This window comes from Ctenopharyngodon idella, chromosome 4 (assembly GCF_019924925.1).
Source record: "Ctenopharyngodon idella isolate HZGC_01 chromosome 4, HZGC01, whole genome shotgun sequence".
Classification (NCBI taxonomy): Eukaryota; Metazoa; Chordata; class Actinopteri; order Cypriniformes; family Xenocyprididae; genus Ctenopharyngodon; species Ctenopharyngodon idella.
In genome coordinates, this window is record NC_067223.1 from 26,238,189 (window position 1) to 26,257,619 (window position 19,431).

A 19,431-nucleotide genomic window follows, 5' to 3' on the forward strand; every position below is an offset into this window, starting at 1 on the left:
TAAATCGTGAGTCTGTTTTGATTTAATGGTCAGAAGCTGTTCTACATGACAAATGAAATCACAAACATGACATTTGTAAATAAATTCATTTTATAAATACAGTTTATTAATAAGTAAAATAATTTTGTCAAATAAAACCTCTTTAATTGCGACACTCTTCAAAATTATCATTCATTTCTGTAGAGCTGGACATTTTAATAAGGATCAAATGACTGAGTTCAGCTTTGAGAATGAAACCAACCTGTTTGTTCCTCAGTTTCTTCATGTTTCACTCTGAATGTTTCTTCAATCTCCTCTTTAATAAACTCCATCTTTATAATAGTGTGTCACGTGGATCTCAGTCGCTTCACCAGGAGTTTTTCTGTGTTTGGACACTCTGTCATGATTAAGATGAGAATAATTAACAGAAAGAAAAACACATCCAATCTAAATCTCTGAGTGTGTCTCAATCAGATCTAGTTCAGTAGTTCAGTGCACTGGTGAGAGAGTCAGATTGAGAGTTAATGGACTTAAATGATCTGATTAGAATAAAAACACTCAAAACCAGCACTACAAATTAATAAAAGAACACAAAATATATAGGCTAGTGGGTTCATATTTAGACACTTATGCTTTACACTTATTGATTTGTAGATTATATTAAATAGATTATACTTTCATCAAAATATTTGCAGCTGGTTATTAGTAAAAAAGTTGTCATTGCACACATTTGTTGTTCTCGTTGCATTTACACTGTTTGACCAGCAGTTGTCATCAATGTTTGAGGTGAAACTCTTGAGTTTCGAGAAGCTCCGTTTCTCTTATCAGTAGCTGGATTCATGTTTATGATAAACTGATTCACGATATAGGTAACTGTAAAATTGCCTGAATAGTTTGCATTGATTCAAACACTTTAAATGCTTAAAACAAACCTTTCTTCAGAAGTCACAGCAGATGCAGGAGCGCAGCGCAGCCTTGTGATGTCATATCTCCACTCCACAATAAAAGTCCCGTTCAAGAAGTGCATAGAAATTGACATTCAAATAATATAACATATATCATATTTAAACGCATGTTGGTCAGTGAAATGCAAAAAAATAATTACCAAAGAAAGAAAGAGTTCGAACCAAATCTAATATGGGAGATTCTGTTAATTATCCTCTTACGCTCGTCAGTAAGAAGTAAAAATAAATGAATAAATAAATAAATCCTTAAATTGGACAGAGTTAAACTAAAGCACTGACATCACAGAGTTTACCGGCATTATAATAAAGATGTGTGAATGGTATCTTACTGGCAAAAATATGGAACAGCTTGTGTGAACAGCACATTTGTGTAATTACCGGAAACATCGTTCTGGTAATTTTATGGTAATTTACCAGGATTACAGTGTGAAAGGGTTTACATATTCAAGGAATTTAGTTATCAGGTGAGATCGCGAGAGTTTGCTCATACGATTAAATGCCATCACTGAGGAAACATCGCATCATCTCTTGTGATTGATTCTCCCTGTTTATCCTCAGGTATCGGATCACTAAAGTGATTATAAAGTATTTCGAAAACGAGTATGAATGTTAAGAACATATGTATGTAATAGTTAAAAGTTTTACTAAGTGTGTTAGTGCGTGTTTATGCGCGGAGCACATGGTCGTTGGGCTGCGTAACGTTAATGTGATTTTCGCCATGTGGAAAAACTAATTGGCCTAACGTTATATATATATATGTGTGTATCAGGGGCGTTTCCTCCGAGGAGGCAAGAGAGGCAGTGCCTCCTCAAAAAAAATAGGATGAGAAATTAATCCATATTACATATAAAACAACACAAATATTACAAATTATGACATTAAAAAGAGCGCAAGTCACTCGTATTTCTAAAGGAACACTGCCCAACAGCGACACCTGCAGGTAAAGTTACAGCAGGAGTCATGCCTCCCTTTCTGCTCATAGAAAACCATCAGACCCCCTATATGTTTTATTCACTGATGGTGAAAAGAATGAGAAATGTTTAGAGAATTTTTTGCGTATAGTTATAAGTTAATATATTCGCAACAAAAAGTAAAAAAAAAAATATATATATATATTATTACTGTGACCAACCTGTATGTGAATATGAGTTATGTGTGTTTAACGTGAAAATCATACGAGTAAACACGATCACTGAGGAAACATCGGATCATCGTGTCCGGACCGCTTCCGACGTACCGACGTGGACATGAAAGGTTCAGTAGATTATTTGCTTTAAATGAATGGTTAATGTCTTGGTGTACTGAACAGAAGCTGCTCTTTATAAATAATTGGAATCTTTCTGGGAGCGACCTAGGCTCTTCCGTGCTGATGGCCTGCACCCCAGCAAAATCGGAGCTGATCTTCTGTCGGAAAACATCACCAAGACGCTTCGCACCGTATGACTAGTAAGTCAAACCTCAAATCACAGTCTGTGTTCTACCCACTTAATTGATAGAAATGTGAGTGTAGTACAGTCTATAGAAACTGTGTCTATTCCCCGAATAGTGAGGTTTAACAATGAAAAATAAAGGATCTAGAAAAAATCTGATCGTGGTCAAACCAGAAATTCGCAAAATTACTGAACAAAAACAATTTCTAAAGCTAGTGCTACTAAATATTAGATCGCTGACACCTAAGGCAGTTATCATAAATAAAAAAGGTCACAGATAATAGTCTTGATGTAATTTGCCTTACTGAAACATGGCTTAAACCAAATGATTATTTCGGTCTTAATGAGTCTTGTCCACCTGGCTACTGTTATAAAAATAAATGCCGTCCGGTTGGCCGTGGCGGTGGCGTTGCAACAATCTATAGAGAGATTCTTAACGTTACCCAGAAAACAAACTACAGGTTTAACTCATTTGAAATTCACGTGCTAGACGTTACACTCTCAGATATAAATAAAAAGTCGCTACTATCTCTTGCTTTGGCTACTGTTTATAGACCTCCAGGGCCTTATGTTGATTTGCTAAAAGAGTTTGCAGACTTTCTCTCAGACCTATTGGTCAACGTCGATAAAGCGCTGATTGTTGGAGATTTTAACATTCATGTAGATAATACAAATGATGCGTTAGGGGCTGCGTTTACAGATTTACTAAACTCGTTTGGGGTCAAACAAAACATCACTGGACCCACTCACCGTCTTAATCATACACTAGATTTAATTATATCACATGGAATCAATCCTACTGATATAGAAATTATACCGCAAAGTGATGATATCACTGATCATTACCTTGTAACATGCGTACTGCATACTGCTGATATTTGTCAAATTGCGCCACGATATCGACTAGGTAGAACAATTCTCCCGACAACTAAAGATAAATTCACAAATAAACTGCCTGATCTGTCTCACCTGCTCATTGTACCCAAACACACAAATGATCTTGAGAAAATTACTAGCAGTATGTGCACCACTTTCACTAGTACATTAGATACTGTTGCACCGATGAGATTAAAAAAGGTTAGAGAGAAAAATACTGTACCATGGTACAACAATATTACTCACGCTATCAAAAGAGAAACTCGTAATCTAGAACGCAAATGGAGACAAACTCGTTTAGAGGTCTTTAGAATCGCGTGGAAAGACAGCTCGTCCCGTTATAGAAAGACTCTAAAAGCAGCCAGGGCCGAGCATCTCCGCAAACTCATAGAAAATAACCAAAACAATCCAAGGTTCTTATTTAGTACAGTGGCTAGATTAACAAATAAACAGACATCACCAGAACAAAACATTTCATTACAGTTTAGTAGCGATGACTTTATGAATTTCTTTACTGAAAAAATCGAAAGCATCAGAAATACGGTTGTAAATGTACAACCCTTGACAGAGTTTTATGATTCAGCCTCAATTATCGTCCCTCAAGAACAGTTGCAGTGCTTTACAACTATAGGACAGGAAGAGCTAAATAAACTTATCACAGCGTCTAAACCAACAACATGTTTATTAGATCCAATACCCACTAAACTACTGAAAGAATTGTTACCTGTAGCAGAAGAGCCTCTTCTCAATATTATTAACTCGTCTTTATCTCTAGGTCACGTTCCAAGACCGTTCAAGTTAGCAGTTATTAAGCCTCTCATTAAGAAACCACAATTAGATCCAAATGTATTGGCAAATTACAGACCCATTTCAAATCTTCCATTTATATCGAAAATATTAGAAAAAGTGGTGTCGGTCCAATTGTGCTCCTTCCTGCAAAAAAATGCTATCTATGAAAAATTTCAGTCAGGATTCAGGTCTCATCATAGCACAGAAACTGCGCTCGTTAAAATTACAAATGACTTACTTCTAGCTTCTGACCAAGGCTGTATCTCAATACTAGTGTTACTTGATCTCAGTGCTGCGTTCGACACTATAGATCATAAAATACTCCTAGATCGACTACAGAATTACATTGGTATCCAGGGACAGGCATTACGGTGGTTTAGGTCGTATCTATCAGACCGTCACAATTTTGTTTATTTAAACGGGGAAAAATCTAAGATAACAATAGTAAATTATGGAGTGCCTCAAGGATCTGTCTTAGGCCCTCTGCTATTTTCAATATACATGCTGCCACTTGGTAATATTATAAGAAGACATGGAATTAGTTTCCACTGCTATGCCGATGATACTCAATTATATATTTCAACACAACCAGATGAAAACTCTAAATTATCCAATCTGACAGAGTGTGTTAAAGAAGTAAAACATTGGATGACTAGTAATTTTCTTCTATTAAATTCAGATAAGACTGAAGTATTACTTATTGGGCCAAAAACCTGTACACAGAATCTCTCAGACTACAATTTGCATTTAGAAGGATGTACTGTTACTCCATCCTCGACAGTTAAAGACCTGGGTGTTATATTAGACAGCAACTTGTCCTTTGAAAATCATATTTCATATGTTACAAAAACAGCCTTCTTCCACCTCAGAAACATTGCTAAGATACGGAATATGTTATCTGTTTCTGATGCAGAAAAGTTAGTTCATGCTTTCATGACGTCTAGACTAGATTACTGTAATGCATTACTAGCTGGTTGCCCTGCATCCTCAATAAACAAGCTACAATTGGTACAAAATGCAGCTGCTAGAGTTCTTACCAGGTCAAGAAAATATGATCATATAACACCAATTTTATCATCTCTACACTGGTTACCTATTAAGTTCCGTATCGATTATAAAGTACTGCTAATGACCTATAAGGCTCTAAATGGTTTAGCTCCTGTGTACTTAACCGACCTTTTATCGCCCTACAATCCTTCACGCTCTTTAAGATCACAAAACTCTGGACTTCTGGTTGTACCTAGGATAGCTAAGTCCATTAAAGAAGGGAGAGCGTTTTCACATTTGGCTCCGAAACTCTGGAATAGCCTTCCTGATAATGTTCGGGGCTCAGACTCGCTCACCCAGTTTAAATCTAGATTAAAGACGCATCTCTTTAGCCAAGCATTCACATAATCCATCTCATATCAGATCAATTGCACATGACTATCTTTGCTTAATGTTATGAACAGCAGCTATGCTAATTATTCTCCATTTGCTTTTCTGTTTTACCTCGGGACGCCCGTCCCGAGGTGACTAGAGAGTACATCAGTTTCAGTTTGGATCCAGCCTCTTAAGAAGACCTCAGATGACTAAAACTTTGGAAGAGACGGCGCCAACTCCTGCGATGACTTCAGAAGATGCAACATCTGGATCAACACGCACATTCACATTCTATAAATCCTAATTATTGTTAATATGTAATTCATTTTTCCAGGAGCTCTTTGCTTCTACCTCCAATTACATTGCTAACAGTGATTGTGTGTTAATCGCCTAAATTATTACATTATTAGCTAACTGCAGTCTCCAAATTGTAATGTTGATATGCTTTCTCTGTAAAGCTGCTTTGAAACAATATGTATCGTGAAAAGCGCTATACAAATAAATGTGAATTGAATTGAAAATTTGAGGTTGATATCTCAAAAAATGAGCTTTCAGTAAGATTTTGTTTGGGCGCAGTACCAGATTTTCCCCATTAGATGCCAGCAAAACTCCACTGGTACACACAGTGGTTGGATTTGTGATTTACAGTAGAGTTTTTCTAGCTCAAAAATTACAAACACACACACACACATACTTTTTTTTATAACACACATACAACTCACACTCTGACATCCATACCAACACACACACACAATTATAGTTGCATAATTTATCCAATTGGCTCTATAATATGCAGAAGCAGAAAACAGGAATAATGCGAGTATTTGCTTTATAGGCCAAACCTGAGAAAATGGCTCCATCTGGTAAAAAAAATTGTAAAAATGTAAATTTTGAAGCCCTGCCATTCTGCATCATTGCATCATTTTATAGTTAAATGGCAGTGGGATTAAAAAATGCAATTTTAATGGGTTTCAATGTGGACATTTTTGTCCAAAAGGTCCTTAGAGGAACTATTTTGTGCACCTAGTGCAAAATAGAATTATTAAAGGAAATGGGGGTGAAATAGAAAAATTCAGATGAAAACTACTATAAACACCAGCTTCACCTCTCAATCATACATGTAATTCAAAGTGAATCTTGTGCCAAAAGATTCTTTGACTTGTCAGGCATTTTGTCTCTCAGAGGTACAGTTGCCCGTATCTCTCTCAAGGGACTGATGGAAATCCACTGGACAAGTCATTATGAAGTCACAAAATGTGTGTGAAAAATGTGCGATCTTCACACCCTATCGAAGGACGCATCTCCAGTATTGCTATTTAGAGTTTGATCATAGCCCAGATAGCATGTAATCATTGAACCAATGTTGAGTCAGTGTTGATGGACCTCTGCATGTGTGGACACACGTTCATGTACACAAACAAACTATTTTGAGTATTACAGGCTTTCTTTTATCCTCAAATCAGTGAGGCTCAGATCAATGAGGCCTACAATCAGTTAGTTTAAAAAATGAATACAAAACCTGTCCTAATTGAAAGAAAACAAGCTGACTAAAAGATTGAATCCAATCTTTGGTGATAAGGTAACAGAGAGATTTATCAGCAATTGTTTGCAGGCAGCTCGAAATTTACCCAGGCTCAGGCGTTCATGTGCCAAAAAATGTGTGGTGGTCAGCTAGCCATGCAAACAGCCCCACTGCTATGACACTTAGTGTTCAACATTGAGACACTTTTAAAGAGCAATCTCAGAGGGATGTCACTGTTCGTAGAGTGTGTTTGTGTTTGTTTAATTTTGGTTCATTTTAATTATGTAGACTGATTTCATATATGAAAAAAAAAAATAGAAAGGCATGGTTTAGTATTTACATTGTAGGAGAGTTAATTTAGTTCATTTACTTCTAATTTCTTGAATGTTGCTGTTTCTTGGGTGGCAAGTCAAAAAGGGCAGGCCCCGGTGAAGCACAAGAGGCCCTGGACTGAATCAATATTGATGCTATGAGTATGTATGTCTCATATGTATGATGTGAATTTGGAGTGAAACTGACGGTCAGATGAAAATCATGTAGAATCATTAACATAAACCTGTATTAATGAATTATATAATAGTATAATAATAATAATAATAATAAATGTCAGTATAGGACACTATACTCATAATAAACTCTGAGCTGTCTAATCCAATAAGGACAGTTCTGGGTTGAGGAAGCTTTTATGTTATTTATCAAAAATCCATTATAAATGTTAATTTAGTTATGTTAAAATGGTGTCATTATCCCTGTCTATGAACAGTAATTTATTGTTTGAAAATATGAAAGTGTAGCTTGTTGTTGTTTTTCCCTTGTATTTTCCTACTTCTTTGTTCTACCGTCAGGTATTTGCTACTTGAATATTTGGCACTACTGCCATCTACAGGACAACAATAAGAATAACAACTGTTCGCCACAGAAAATAAACAAGTTTTATTTTTTCTGTCACAATCCCCCTTCTTTCTTTCTTTTCTTTTTTTTTTTTTTTTTTTTTTTTTTTACCAAAACCTCATTTTACATTGTGACTTTGGCAGAGATGTGCAACAATATCAAAGACCACAGAAGTACAAAACTATTTCTCTCTGGGCCAAATCTTAAACATTCGGAGAGTTTCATTCTGAGAGTAAAGTGAACTTAGAAAAAGAGCAAATCTGAGAAAATGAAGGACTGTATTTTTGTAATGATTTCCTTTTGTATCATTTCACTAAGTTAAAGTATGAGAAATGTCCTGACTTTTTAACAAAAAAGGAACACCAAAAGTAAAATTTTACATTTTAAATGCATTTATTGGCAACACACAATGCTTAGATTCTTAACTTGCTTGCTTTTTTTTATTCATGCAAAATTAATGACTAGTATAAATTACATCATCCCAAAACAACATTATGATACAATCTGCTCATTTGTGATACATTACATATTCAGTTCATTCAATATAATATAAATCAGTTTTAGATGATTTTCACTTTTTTCATGTAACAGGCTGTTTGGCAGAATCATGCAGTTATGTATCATACATCATACAAAGAATGAAGATGAAGACCATTTTTAAGCTCAAGTATTTTTAAGTATAATAAAAATGCATGCAGAGCATCTTAGCACAAAACCAAATGTACTTGTTTATAGCTGTGGTAAGAGCAGATAAAAGGTCAAAGTTTTACTCAAATACAGTGCGTGCTTTTTCTTTAACATAATTTATAGCATTACTGAAAAAGACTTTTGGATTATAGGATGATTGTTTTCTTGTTGCAGGTTTGTATGTTTTCCAGTCCTCCGGAAGCACTTCTCCTGTGGAAACTTTACTGATGATCTCTGCCTTCTTCCTGACGTCCATCAAAGACTGAATGCGATCTTTAAATCCAGGCTTGGCTTCTTGTTTCTCAGACTCAATCATCAGATCGATGTAGTCAGGGGTGGACAGAGGATTGGGCTTGAGGGCGATTTCCTGCAGTCGCTCCAAAGAATTTTGAGATTCTTCAATTAGTCCAGTCACAATATCCTGGACTTCCTCGAGCTCATTTTCAAGTTCTTCAAAGATCTTTTCTTTTGACATGACCTGTCCATGTGCATCCTCAAATCGCTTTTTTAAATCCTGATAGGTTTGCTTTCTCTTTTCTGTGACGTAATCCCATCTGTATTTCTGATTGAAGTGCACATCCCAAGCACACTTTCCAGGACAGACCCTACACTTTCCATCTGTCATGGCCCAGCACGCATATCTTTCACTGTCATTTGCAATTCCGCATGTTTTATGACATGTGAAGTGACACTGCTGGCAGTTGGATAGGTAGTAACCAGTTTTGTTTTCGATTTTGTCTGGGACAGTTACTTCTACTTCATATTCAAAATCTTGTTTGCATCCATCTCAGCCTTGTGCTGCTCCAGAGCTGCTTTTGTCTTCCTGATTTCATCCAGTTTTGTCAGACCAGCATTGATTTGAGGCTGGAGACGTTCCACAAGCACTTCCAGCTGCTGTCGCTCTTGTAGGACCTCCCGTGTCAGAGTCAAGCTCTTGGTTTCCATCGTGTTAAGGGATGTGAAGAATTTTCTCATGCTGGAAAATCCCATCTTCCAGAACATTTGGTCAAAGTTGTCACAGTCAGAGTCCTCATCCTCTGCAGATTTATTGATGGCAAACACAGCAGAGTTGTTGAACTTGAAGTGAAGAGGCTCTCCAGACTCATTGGTAGCACAGGACACCTCAGAGACTTTGATGGCCTCGAGAACAGGAGGTGTTTTCCCATCTGCAAAGGTGACCAGCACAAGGATGTTTTCAGCAATGTCCTTCCCAAATATGGAAAGAATGGAGTCAAAGATGTATTTCTGTGTGTGCGTCAGACGGGCAAGTGAAGCCTGTACTACAAAACACACGGCATCAATGCTGTCGATCCCTCCTGGATTAGAGAAGAACTCCTGAATCTGCTTTGTGATCTTCTGGTCATGTGAGATTCCTCTGGTATCACCGAAGCCTGGTGTGTCCACTATGGTCAGAGAATGTGGAATCTTGAAACCATCCATGTGATTGATCTGATATGCCGTGATCTCTGAAGTCTGACTTTCAGCCTGGGATTTCTGCTTCCCTTCATCTATCAGCACAAACCGGAAGTCGTCTTTCCATTCCACTCCCAGAATGTAGTTGATCATGCTGTTTATTAGGGTGGTTTTTCCTGCACCTGTGGCTCCGATCATCATGATGGTCTTGTTCTGTTTTGTGACGTTCTTCCCAAACGTGCTTCTTCTGCAGAATCCATCTCTGTTCTGCCATGTTTCTTCCAGGTTGAGTTTAAACATGGGCAGGTTTTCATTGCTTCCATCAGCTATTTTTATGCTCCAGTTGTTCTTTATATTATGTGCAACACTTGAGCCCTTTCCATCGCTGTGGTCTTTTCCCATGTTTTTGCTTCTTGTGCTTTCTCTTGACATTTTTTGATTGTTGTTAACAGCAGACTGGCAAAAGTCTATTTGTCTTCTTCTGGCTTTTTTCCACCTGGTTAATGGAAAAGGAAATAATTGTTTGTACATCAGTTTATAAAAACAGTATACAAAAGAAGTGAGAACTCTGTGCGATATCAGTAAAATGACAAAACGAAAACTCCCAATATATGCTTCAATGCAGGATATAAAGTTGTGAGATACATAATATTGTTGTGAATTTAATATGTTTTAAAAATATATAGCATGTATTAATCTCATGGCATTACATCCCGCATTCAAGCACATGTTATAACTAATCCTGACCAATTAAAATGATTAATCTAAGACATAAGCTATGTTGTAACTTAGAAATGAGTTAACTATCAGTATTTGCAATAATCTATAGTATGCAGGAAAAAATATGAAACTAGCAACAGCAACACTACTACTAATGGGTTTGTAATACTGTGCATATTACAGACTTTAAGATGATTGAATGAGTGAATGAGATGAAATATCACTGAGAGATGACAGAAGTGTTTATGATAGATATATCCAGAAACATCCAGGGTGCGAGCGGTCCTGCTTCTCATGAATCAGAGGATCAGGTGTGTGTGATAAGGAACCTGCCAGCTGATCATTACCACATCACGAAAAACACTGGCTGTGTCCAAAATCGCACAAACTATGCAAAAGCGACAGCCCTTCCGGCGCACTGAATTCCCTCACTCTTTCTCATTCACTCCTTCAAGTGGACTATATTAGTGGACTAATGTAGGGAATAGTGAATGAGGGTATAGGGGCGATTTTGAACACAGCAACTGTCTTAATGCACAGCTGCACCAAACAGACACAGAGAATATAGCCAATTTAAGCACCATCACTTCTAATTAGCTCTTCAATTTAGATCTTAATGAGAGCTCTGCAGTCTTACCAATAAATCACCAATACCGTTAAAACATTTTCATAACATTTAATTTATAAAAAGACTTTGATTCCCAAGCTGGTTCTTAGGCTTGGCTATCTATCACTGTTACCGGAAATAGCTACAATAAACTTTAAAACCTGTACGTTGATGAAAACATAATTAAATCTTTCTATCACAGGTCAAAAATTCCATCTGAGATTGATTTTCATAAAATGTTAATATTATAATGACACATGCAAGTGTCTGATCATATGTAAAGCCACAATACCAACTCTGACTGCACAGTGTTTATTTTATATTTAAATTTGTTCTACTTAAATGACCTTATTTTGTTCCTACCTGACTTAAGCTTAAGTTTAACCTTAAATGAGACAACTACTTTTAATATAGTATCCAGTTTTAATGTGCCATTTGAAGCAATGCATGCTTGTGCAATTTAGTTATTTAGTGCTTAGTGGTGTACCGTGGGATCAAAACTGCTGTGGCAAGAAAAATGTTGGGAAACACTGCCATAGACAGTGCGCTACTTGCACAATCTAGCTCTGAAAAAGACATAGTAATAAAACCTTGCTTGGTCTTCTGCACAAAACTGCCAAGATTAAACTTTTCTAAAGAACATGAAAAGAAGCCTGATGAATATTGCACTGCAAAAATGCTTGTCTTAGAGTTTTTGTCTAGTTTATAGTCCAAATATCTAAAAATTCTTAAATCAAGAAACATTTTCTAGTCAAGTAAAAATGATTGTCTTGTTTTCAGAAAAAAATTATCTGCAAAATTATACATATTTTAATGACTGTACATTTATTAATCAACATTAAATACTGCAATACATATTACTTTATATAAAGTATCAATTCTGGGGGCCTTTTGCCGTGTCCTCAGGGTGAGTGTAGGGGTAAATATCCGATATTGTTTGATAATCCCAGTGCAAGTCTGACACACTGGACCTTGTCTTTTACAGAGCTAGATTGTGCAGGTAGCGCACTGTCTCTGGCAGTGTTTCCCAGCCTTTTTCTTACCACAGCACATTTTTGAAAAGTAAAAAAACCAACAGCACACCACTAAGTTGTGTGTTTAAATTAATTCTCCTCAAAATTATGTTAGTTGTTTTCTAAAATTGTGTTTATTGCAAAGTCACATTAAAGATGGAAAAACGTCTAACATCGTTCATGACTTACATCACATGTATCAGATATTCTGGTAACACTTTACTTTAAGGTTCATTAGATAACATTAGTTAACATGAACTAATAATGAACTGCATTTATACAGTATTTAATAATCTTTGTTAATGTTAATTTCAGCATTTACAAATACATTATTAAAATCAAGAGTTGTATCTGTTAACATTAAAGGGTTAGTTCACCCAAAAATGAAAACAATGTCATTTATTACTGTCGTTCCACAACCGTAAGACCTTTGTTCATCTTCAGAACGCAAATTAAGATATTTTTGTTGAAATCCGATGGCTCCGTGAGGCCTGCATAGGGAGCAATGACATTTCTCTCTCAAGATCCATTAATGTACTAAAACATATTAAAATAAGTTCATATGAGTACAGTGGTTCAATATTAATATGTATAAAGCGACTAGAATATTTTTGGTGCACCAAAAAAAACAAAATGTTAACTTCTATTATGATGGCCGATTTCAAAACACTGCTTCATGAAGCTTCAGAGTGTTATGAATATTTTGTGTTGAATCATGATTCGGATGATCGCGTGTCAAACCGCCCAAACTGCTGTAATCATGTGACTTTGGCACTCTGAACCTCTGATTCGACACAAAAGATTCATAACGCTCCGAAGTGTCATGTTTTGAAATCAGCCATCACTAGCTATTGTTAAAAAGTTATTTAGTTTTTTTTGGCACACCAAATATTCTCGTCACTTTATAATATTAATATTGACCACTGTACTCACATGAACTGATTTAAATATGTTTTTAGTACATTAATGGATCTTGAGAGAGGAAATGTTGTTGCTGGCTATGCAGGCCTCACTGAGCCATCGGATTTCAACAAAAATATCTTAATTTGTGTCTAGTTTCTAGTCCAAATATCTAAAAATTCTTAAATCAAGAAGCATTTTCTAGACAAGTAAAAATTATTGTCTTGTTTTCAGAAAAATTAATCACGCAAAATAATCTGCAAAATGTTATAAAATGAGCATATTTTAATGACTAATTTTTATTAACTAACATTAACAAAGACTAACAAATACAGTAACAAATGTATTGCTCATTGTTAGTTCATGTTAGTTAATACATTAACTAATGTTTAACTAATGAAACTTATTGTAAAGTGTTACCGGTATTTTTACATTCACTGTATAATTAAAAACCTTGCTGAAACAGAATATACACTTCTGTTCCAAATTTAGAATTTATATTGATCATGACTTTTGGTTTTTGAAAGAAGATTCTTATATTCACCAAGGCTATCCAAAGTACACCTGAAAACAGTGATATTGTGAAAAATTCTTAAAATGTGAAATACTTTTTTCTGTATTAATATATTTTAAAATCACATTTTCATTATTACTCCAGTCTACAGTGTCTCATGATCATTCAGAAATCAATTAAATATGTTGATTTGCAGAATGTTTCTTATAACAGCTGAAAATGCTGATAAGTATGGAAACTACAATATAAATTCTTTCAGAAGAACATGGAGAACATGATTATTATAAGTAGAAAATCAGAGTGAATACAAAATGTACATAGTTTTTTATGCATTCTATTTTATACTTTACAATTTGGTTTTTGAATCTATTACCTGCAACTACTGCTATACTGTAAAATAATTAAATTCAATTTTAATAATGACAATTTGTTAGGAAAAACAATCAGATTTTTTTTTAAACTGTACTATACAAGATGTCATTCTGACTTTTAGATTTTTTACATATATGCAGAATAAGCAATATTACAAATCAAAGCAATATTACAAATCAAATATTACAAATCAAATCTTTCTAAATCTTTTATACTAGGAAGGAAATAGACTTACTGTTATTTTGGTTTCCTCTTGAGTCTCCTTTTCATCTGCAGCTGCAGAAAGTTTCTGCGTTGGTTTTTATAGTGCCCAACTGCTGCCCTTCCTGCTGCCCTTCCCCACAAAATAACAAAAAAATAAAAATTCACTTTGTTTTTATTCCAGTAACTGTAAGGCTTTATAAGAAGTGGGCAGGCATTGGCAGACCACTAAAGAACATCAATGTCACATCTATTAGAAAATTCTAAACGGAACAGATTATTAAACGACAACACAATTTAAATAATAAATTAATTAAATATATCAGTGTGCAAAAGATGATGACTAATTTAAGAAATCTAGAGAGAATGTAAAAAAACTGCAACTAGGTGCAGTTTGAAGTATATTGTAGAAGGAATGAATCTGCTTGTGTCATTGCATTCATTAACAGAAGTCTACTCATAATTTAGCACTAGTGTTTTTTGTTGTTGTTTTTTTTTAAATAATGGAACCAGTTCTGAATAGGTTCTCAGATCTTGGTTCCCAAACCTGTCCTCGATATTATACAGGGATTTTGCCCCGGAGGAATGTTTTCATAGTTCCTATAACTATTGCTGGAAGATCCCAGTTTTTTGCATGTTCACATTGCAGAAACTGGGAATGATTTTAGTTCCCTTTTGGGGGACTAAATTAGCTCCTACTTCAAAGTCAGGTATAACCCAGCACAATAGGAACTACCATTGATGTAAGTGTATGCTGATTGGCCAAATGTACGCGAAACACCACCATCCCCTATTTTAAAAAAGCCATGTCAACACACAGTTTAAAGCCTATATATTTACTCCACAAACTAACTCTATGAACATGGAAAACAGTGATAGATGGACAAATGCCGAAGTCCGCAATTCCCAGGCATCTTAATGCTAAGGAGAAAATCTGTGCAAGCCTCAAACCCGGGACTTTGGCGTGGGAGTCGGACGATCTAACAAGGCAACAGCTTCTATCGTCAGTCGCTAGACTGCCTCTTGAGATCAGGGGAGTAAGGTTTTGCACAGCTCTTACTAGCTGGCCTCCGTTAAACATATACCATTTACTTTATTTATTTAACAGTTCTATCTAATAATGTTATCAGTTGCTGCCCAAGAACTGTTCAACTTCAAAGTTCACATTTAGCTAAGTACAGTTAAAATCTCCAGATGTTGTAACGCATGGTTGCTGGCAAACATACGAAGAAGATGAAAGGTAATTCCAATACAAAGTTTAATGACAATAATTCAGGAACAGGTAGCAACACACACGAGACATACGAGACCAGACACTGAACTGAAAACAAGCAGGAACTGATATACACAGAGCAGAAGATGAACTAATGATGAACAGCTGTGAGGGTGTTAGTGTCCGTGGTGACTGATGAGTGGAGAGAACTTAGAACAAAGGAACATGTGACGAATGAAAACCAAAACAAACAGAACATGACGGTGACAGTGTGACAGTACAGGGTTCTGGAGGTGGACGAAGTGATGGTGTTGGTGGAGTGGTGAAGGTAGAACGACGATCCCCTGGCGGCATTGGTGGTGGACAGCCGATGGTGCAGACCCAGAGCCTGGCAGTGACGACAGCCTATGGTGGAGACGAGGGAGGGAGGGACCAAGGTGTAGATAGGACTGTGTAGATAACTGGTCTCGGAGGCCTAGGCGATGTCACAGCGACGACTGTCGGAGGAGGAGCCAGATCACCCAAGGACTGAGACGAAGCTGGTGTGAGCGCAAACTGAGGCGAGTCCAAAGGAAGGGAGGAGCCCGCTGCAGATCTGCAAGTCTGTGGCGGAGGTGGTGGGACAAGGCCGAGGGTTTCTGGTGGAGCCGGAGGTGGGAGGAGCCAAGGCAGAGCTGCCAAGTCGACGGGCCGAGATGGAGGGAGGCGATCAGAGGCTGGAGGTGGAGCCACAGGATCCACTCGCTCAGGCGCTGATGGAGGTTATGCAACCTGAGGCTCGACATCCCAGCATGGCGAAACCGAAGATGGTGAAGGGCGGCAAACCTGTAGCAGAGGCGGGGCTGGAGGACTGGCTGGGAAGGTTGGCGACGGAGGCAGAAGGAGACCTGGAAGGTTAGGATGTAGAGTATAGTCCATGCCAGTCTCTGTGCTGTTAGAAAGCAGCGATGAATGTTGAGAAACAGGGTGGAGTGGTTAACAATACCTTTGCGCTGAAGTCTATCAGCCAGTCCTCTGTTTGTGTCTCCACCAGAATCCCCTCAGCCACAGATGGTACAGGCTCACCTCCCTGATCAGATACGCTGGGGGGCTCCTCTTCTGGGGCGGGGGTCCGCACTGTCCACTTGTCCTTGAGGTCTGGCTGACGCATCGCGGCGTGTGGTAGCTTCATCTGCGGGGGGCTCACGTGATCCTTCCATGGTCACAGGTGGTGAAATGGGCTCTGGGTCCGGCTGTATTCTGGACTGGGGATTGATGCTCTTCAGACACTAGATGATGGCTTCGAAAACGAATCCATAATTGGTCCGGTCTTCTGTAATGTGTGGTCGCTGGCAAACCGACGAAGAAGATGAAAGGTAATTCCAATATTTAAAGTTTAATGACAATAATTCAGGAACAGGTAGCAATACACACATAAAACGTATGAGACCGGGTACTGAACTGAAAACAAGCAGGAACTGATATACACAGAGCAGAAGATGAACTAATGATGAACAGCTGTGATGGTGAGTTAGTGTCCGTGGTGACTGATGAGTGGCGGGAACTTAGAAAAAAGTAACACGTGCGATAAATGAAAAACAAAACAAACAGCACATGATGGTGACAGTGTGACGAATGTGTTCTTGATCCGCCCCTTTTATCGAGGATGCATTAGGAAGTGACTTGTGTGGACTTAAAACAGCCAGGTATCCCAGAATGCATCTAGCATCAACCAGCAAGCGTCAATAGTGGAGGAGAAAACCTGCAGTTTTAAAAATATTGTGTCACAAACTGTAGTTTTAAGCATTTTTCAGGTGAGAATGTAGTCGTTTAAAGCTCAAATCTAAAATGTGTTCTGATGCTTTCGGAGTTGTGAGATCCAGGCGATCACCGGGCGCTCAGTGCTCATGTACCCATTCGAGAACAGCCTTACCTCGGCTAGTCCTTCTACCGTTTGCCACTGGCTTTGATGTCAGTGGCTGTGTGTCTGATGTCTGTAGTGGTTAAACTTGAGATATAATTCGTCTTGTGTATATCTTATGGGCAATCTTTGCTCTCATTGATCTATAATTTGCTCCTGGGCATATAGTTTTAGCTGAGGGTAAAGTGAAGTTTCACAACTTTATATATTTATACATACAATTGTAGGGTATTGACTTTGTGCATTTGACTGAAGTGTTTGCTTGTTTTTATTTCCTTTTGTAAAAGTAAAAGCTTTTTAGACTTTATAATTATACTTTTATTATAGATTCTATTGTTCATTAAAACTGACATTTAACAAAATGAGACAAGATTGTGTTTTATTTCAATTTTGTGATAGAAACATATACATACAGCTAAGAGTATATGCACATAGTGCCTGACCCACTTGTTATGGTTCATGTTTTTAAAGTGAAATCAAAAAGAGGCAGTGTTGTGTTTTCTTCTTGCCAATGGTAGGGAAAGAATTAATATCAATATATTATATCTTAGATTGTTTCGCTTTCACTTTTCCTGTAAATACAAGGCTTTATATGAACTGATTAACTAACAGGCTTTTCACTTCCACTTCCCTGTTCTAGTAAATGGGAGGCTTTTTATGAAAGGGCTTACAAACAACCAACTATAAGATCCTGACCCTGACACTGGACTTCCCCCAGCAGCACGCATATTATACGTCTCCTTTATCTGACACAATATCAGCAGAGGATGATTAATCAACTCCAAAAAGAGCATTACCATATTCATTTTCTACATACCAGACTTTATTTCTGTCTTACGTCAACAAAAGTATGTTTTACTAAATATCATTACTATCACTAGTATCTTTTGATACTGCTTTCCCTAAATTTCAACTAAAACCTTTTCATGTAAGTAGTAATAGGACAAAGGAAACAAAGGTTTCAGTTTAGTGTCAAATGGATTATTTTTTTTTTATTTTTACCGGATTGATTTCTCATGAAAAGTTCAAGAAACATGGATTCTTAAATGATAAAAATGTAGATCTTTATTGAATAGTTGAATGGTTAAAAATCCTCTAATGCAATAAAGCAAGCATAAAAGGATTCAATAAAGGCAAACAGCAACAAATCAAATTTATGCAGTTTTGCTGATAAGGTGAACATACACTATATTGCCAAAAGTATTAGGACACCCCTCCAAGTCATTGAATTCAGGTGTTCCAATCACTTCCATGGCCACAGGTGTATAAAATCAAACACCTAGGCATGCAGACTGCTTCTACAAACATTTGTGAAAGAATGGGTCGCTCTCAGGAACTCAGTGAATTCAAGCGTGGTACCGTGATAGGTTGCCACCTGTGCAATAAGTCCATTCGTTAAGTCCAACTGTTAGTGGTATCATAACAAAGTGGAAGCAATTGGGAACAACAGAAACTCAGCCATGAAGTGGTAGGCCACGTAAAATCACATAGCGGGGTCAGCGCATGCTGAGGCGCACAGTGCGCAGAAGTCGCCAACTTTCTGCAGAGTCAATAGCTACAGACCTCCAAACTTCATGTGGCCTTCAGATTAGCTCAAGAACAGTGCGTAGAGAGCTTCATGGAATGGGTTTCCATGGCCGAGCAGCTGCATCCAAGCCTTACATCACCAAGTGCAATGCAAAGCGTCGGATGCAGTGGTGTAAAGCACGCCGCCACTGGACTCTAGAGCAGTGGAGACGTGTTCTCTGGAGTGACGAATCACACTTCTCTGTCTGGCAATCTGATGGACGAGTCTGGGTTTAGTGGTTGCTAGGAGAACAGTACTTGCCTGACTGCATTGTGCCAAGTGTAAAGTTTGGTGGAGGGGGGATTATGGTGTGGGGTTGTTTTTCAGGGGCTGGGCTTGGCCCCTTAGTTCCAGTGAAAGGAACTCTTAATGCTTCAGCATACCAAGACATTTTGGACAATTTCATGCTCCCAAATCTGTGGGAACAGATTGTGGATGACCCCTTCCTGTTCCAACATGACTGCGCACCAGTGCACAAAGCAAGGTCCATAAATACATGGATGAGCGAGT

At 37.5% G+C, this 19,431-nt stretch overlaps 3 protein-coding genes and 1 long non-coding RNA gene across 9 annotated transcripts in view; 1 reads left to right on the forward strand and 3 right to left on the reverse strand.

Moving 5' to 3' along the window:
* Positions 1-14,399, reverse strand: part of LOC127511101 (uncharacterized) — a 34,207-nt gene extending 19,808 nt beyond the window's left edge. The window contains exon 1 of the mRNA XM_051891618.1: positions 14,276-14,399. The gene's annotated coding sequence lies outside the window, so the exon portion shown is untranslated. The remainder of the gene's footprint in view (positions 1-14,275) is intronic.
* The window catches only part of LOC127511152 (gastrula zinc finger protein XlCGF8.2DB-like), a 227,952-nt gene that overhangs the window by 174,292 nt on the left and 34,229 nt on the right, over positions 1-19,431 (reverse strand). For 2 of the 6 annotated variants that reach the window (XM_051891781.1, XM_051891780.1), the window contains exon 2: positions 242-376. The exons of 2 other annotated variants lie outside the window; for them this stretch is intronic. In XM_051891781.1, coding sequence (XP_051747741.1) covers positions 242-311 — 70 coding nt within the window. In that variant the 5' untranslated portion in view covers positions 312-376. Of the gene's footprint in view, positions 1-241; positions 377-911; positions 2,288-2,617; positions 2,761-19,431 lie in introns of those variants that run through there. 2 more of the 6 variants (XM_051891779.1, XM_051891787.1) reach the window with 2 other exon arrangements.
* Positions 1-19,431, reverse strand: part of LOC127511102 (uncharacterized) — a 91,472-nt gene that overhangs the window by 49,076 nt on the left and 22,965 nt on the right. The gene's annotated exons all lie outside the window — the stretch shown is intronic.
* The window catches only part of LOC127511302 (uncharacterized), a 34,618-nt gene that overhangs the window by 679 nt on the left and 14,508 nt on the right, over positions 1-19,431 (forward strand). The window contains exon 2 of the long non-coding RNA XR_007929984.1: positions 2,300-2,390. This is a non-coding gene — a long non-coding RNA (uncharacterized LOC127511302). The remainder of the gene's footprint in view (positions 1-2,299; positions 2,391-19,431) is intronic.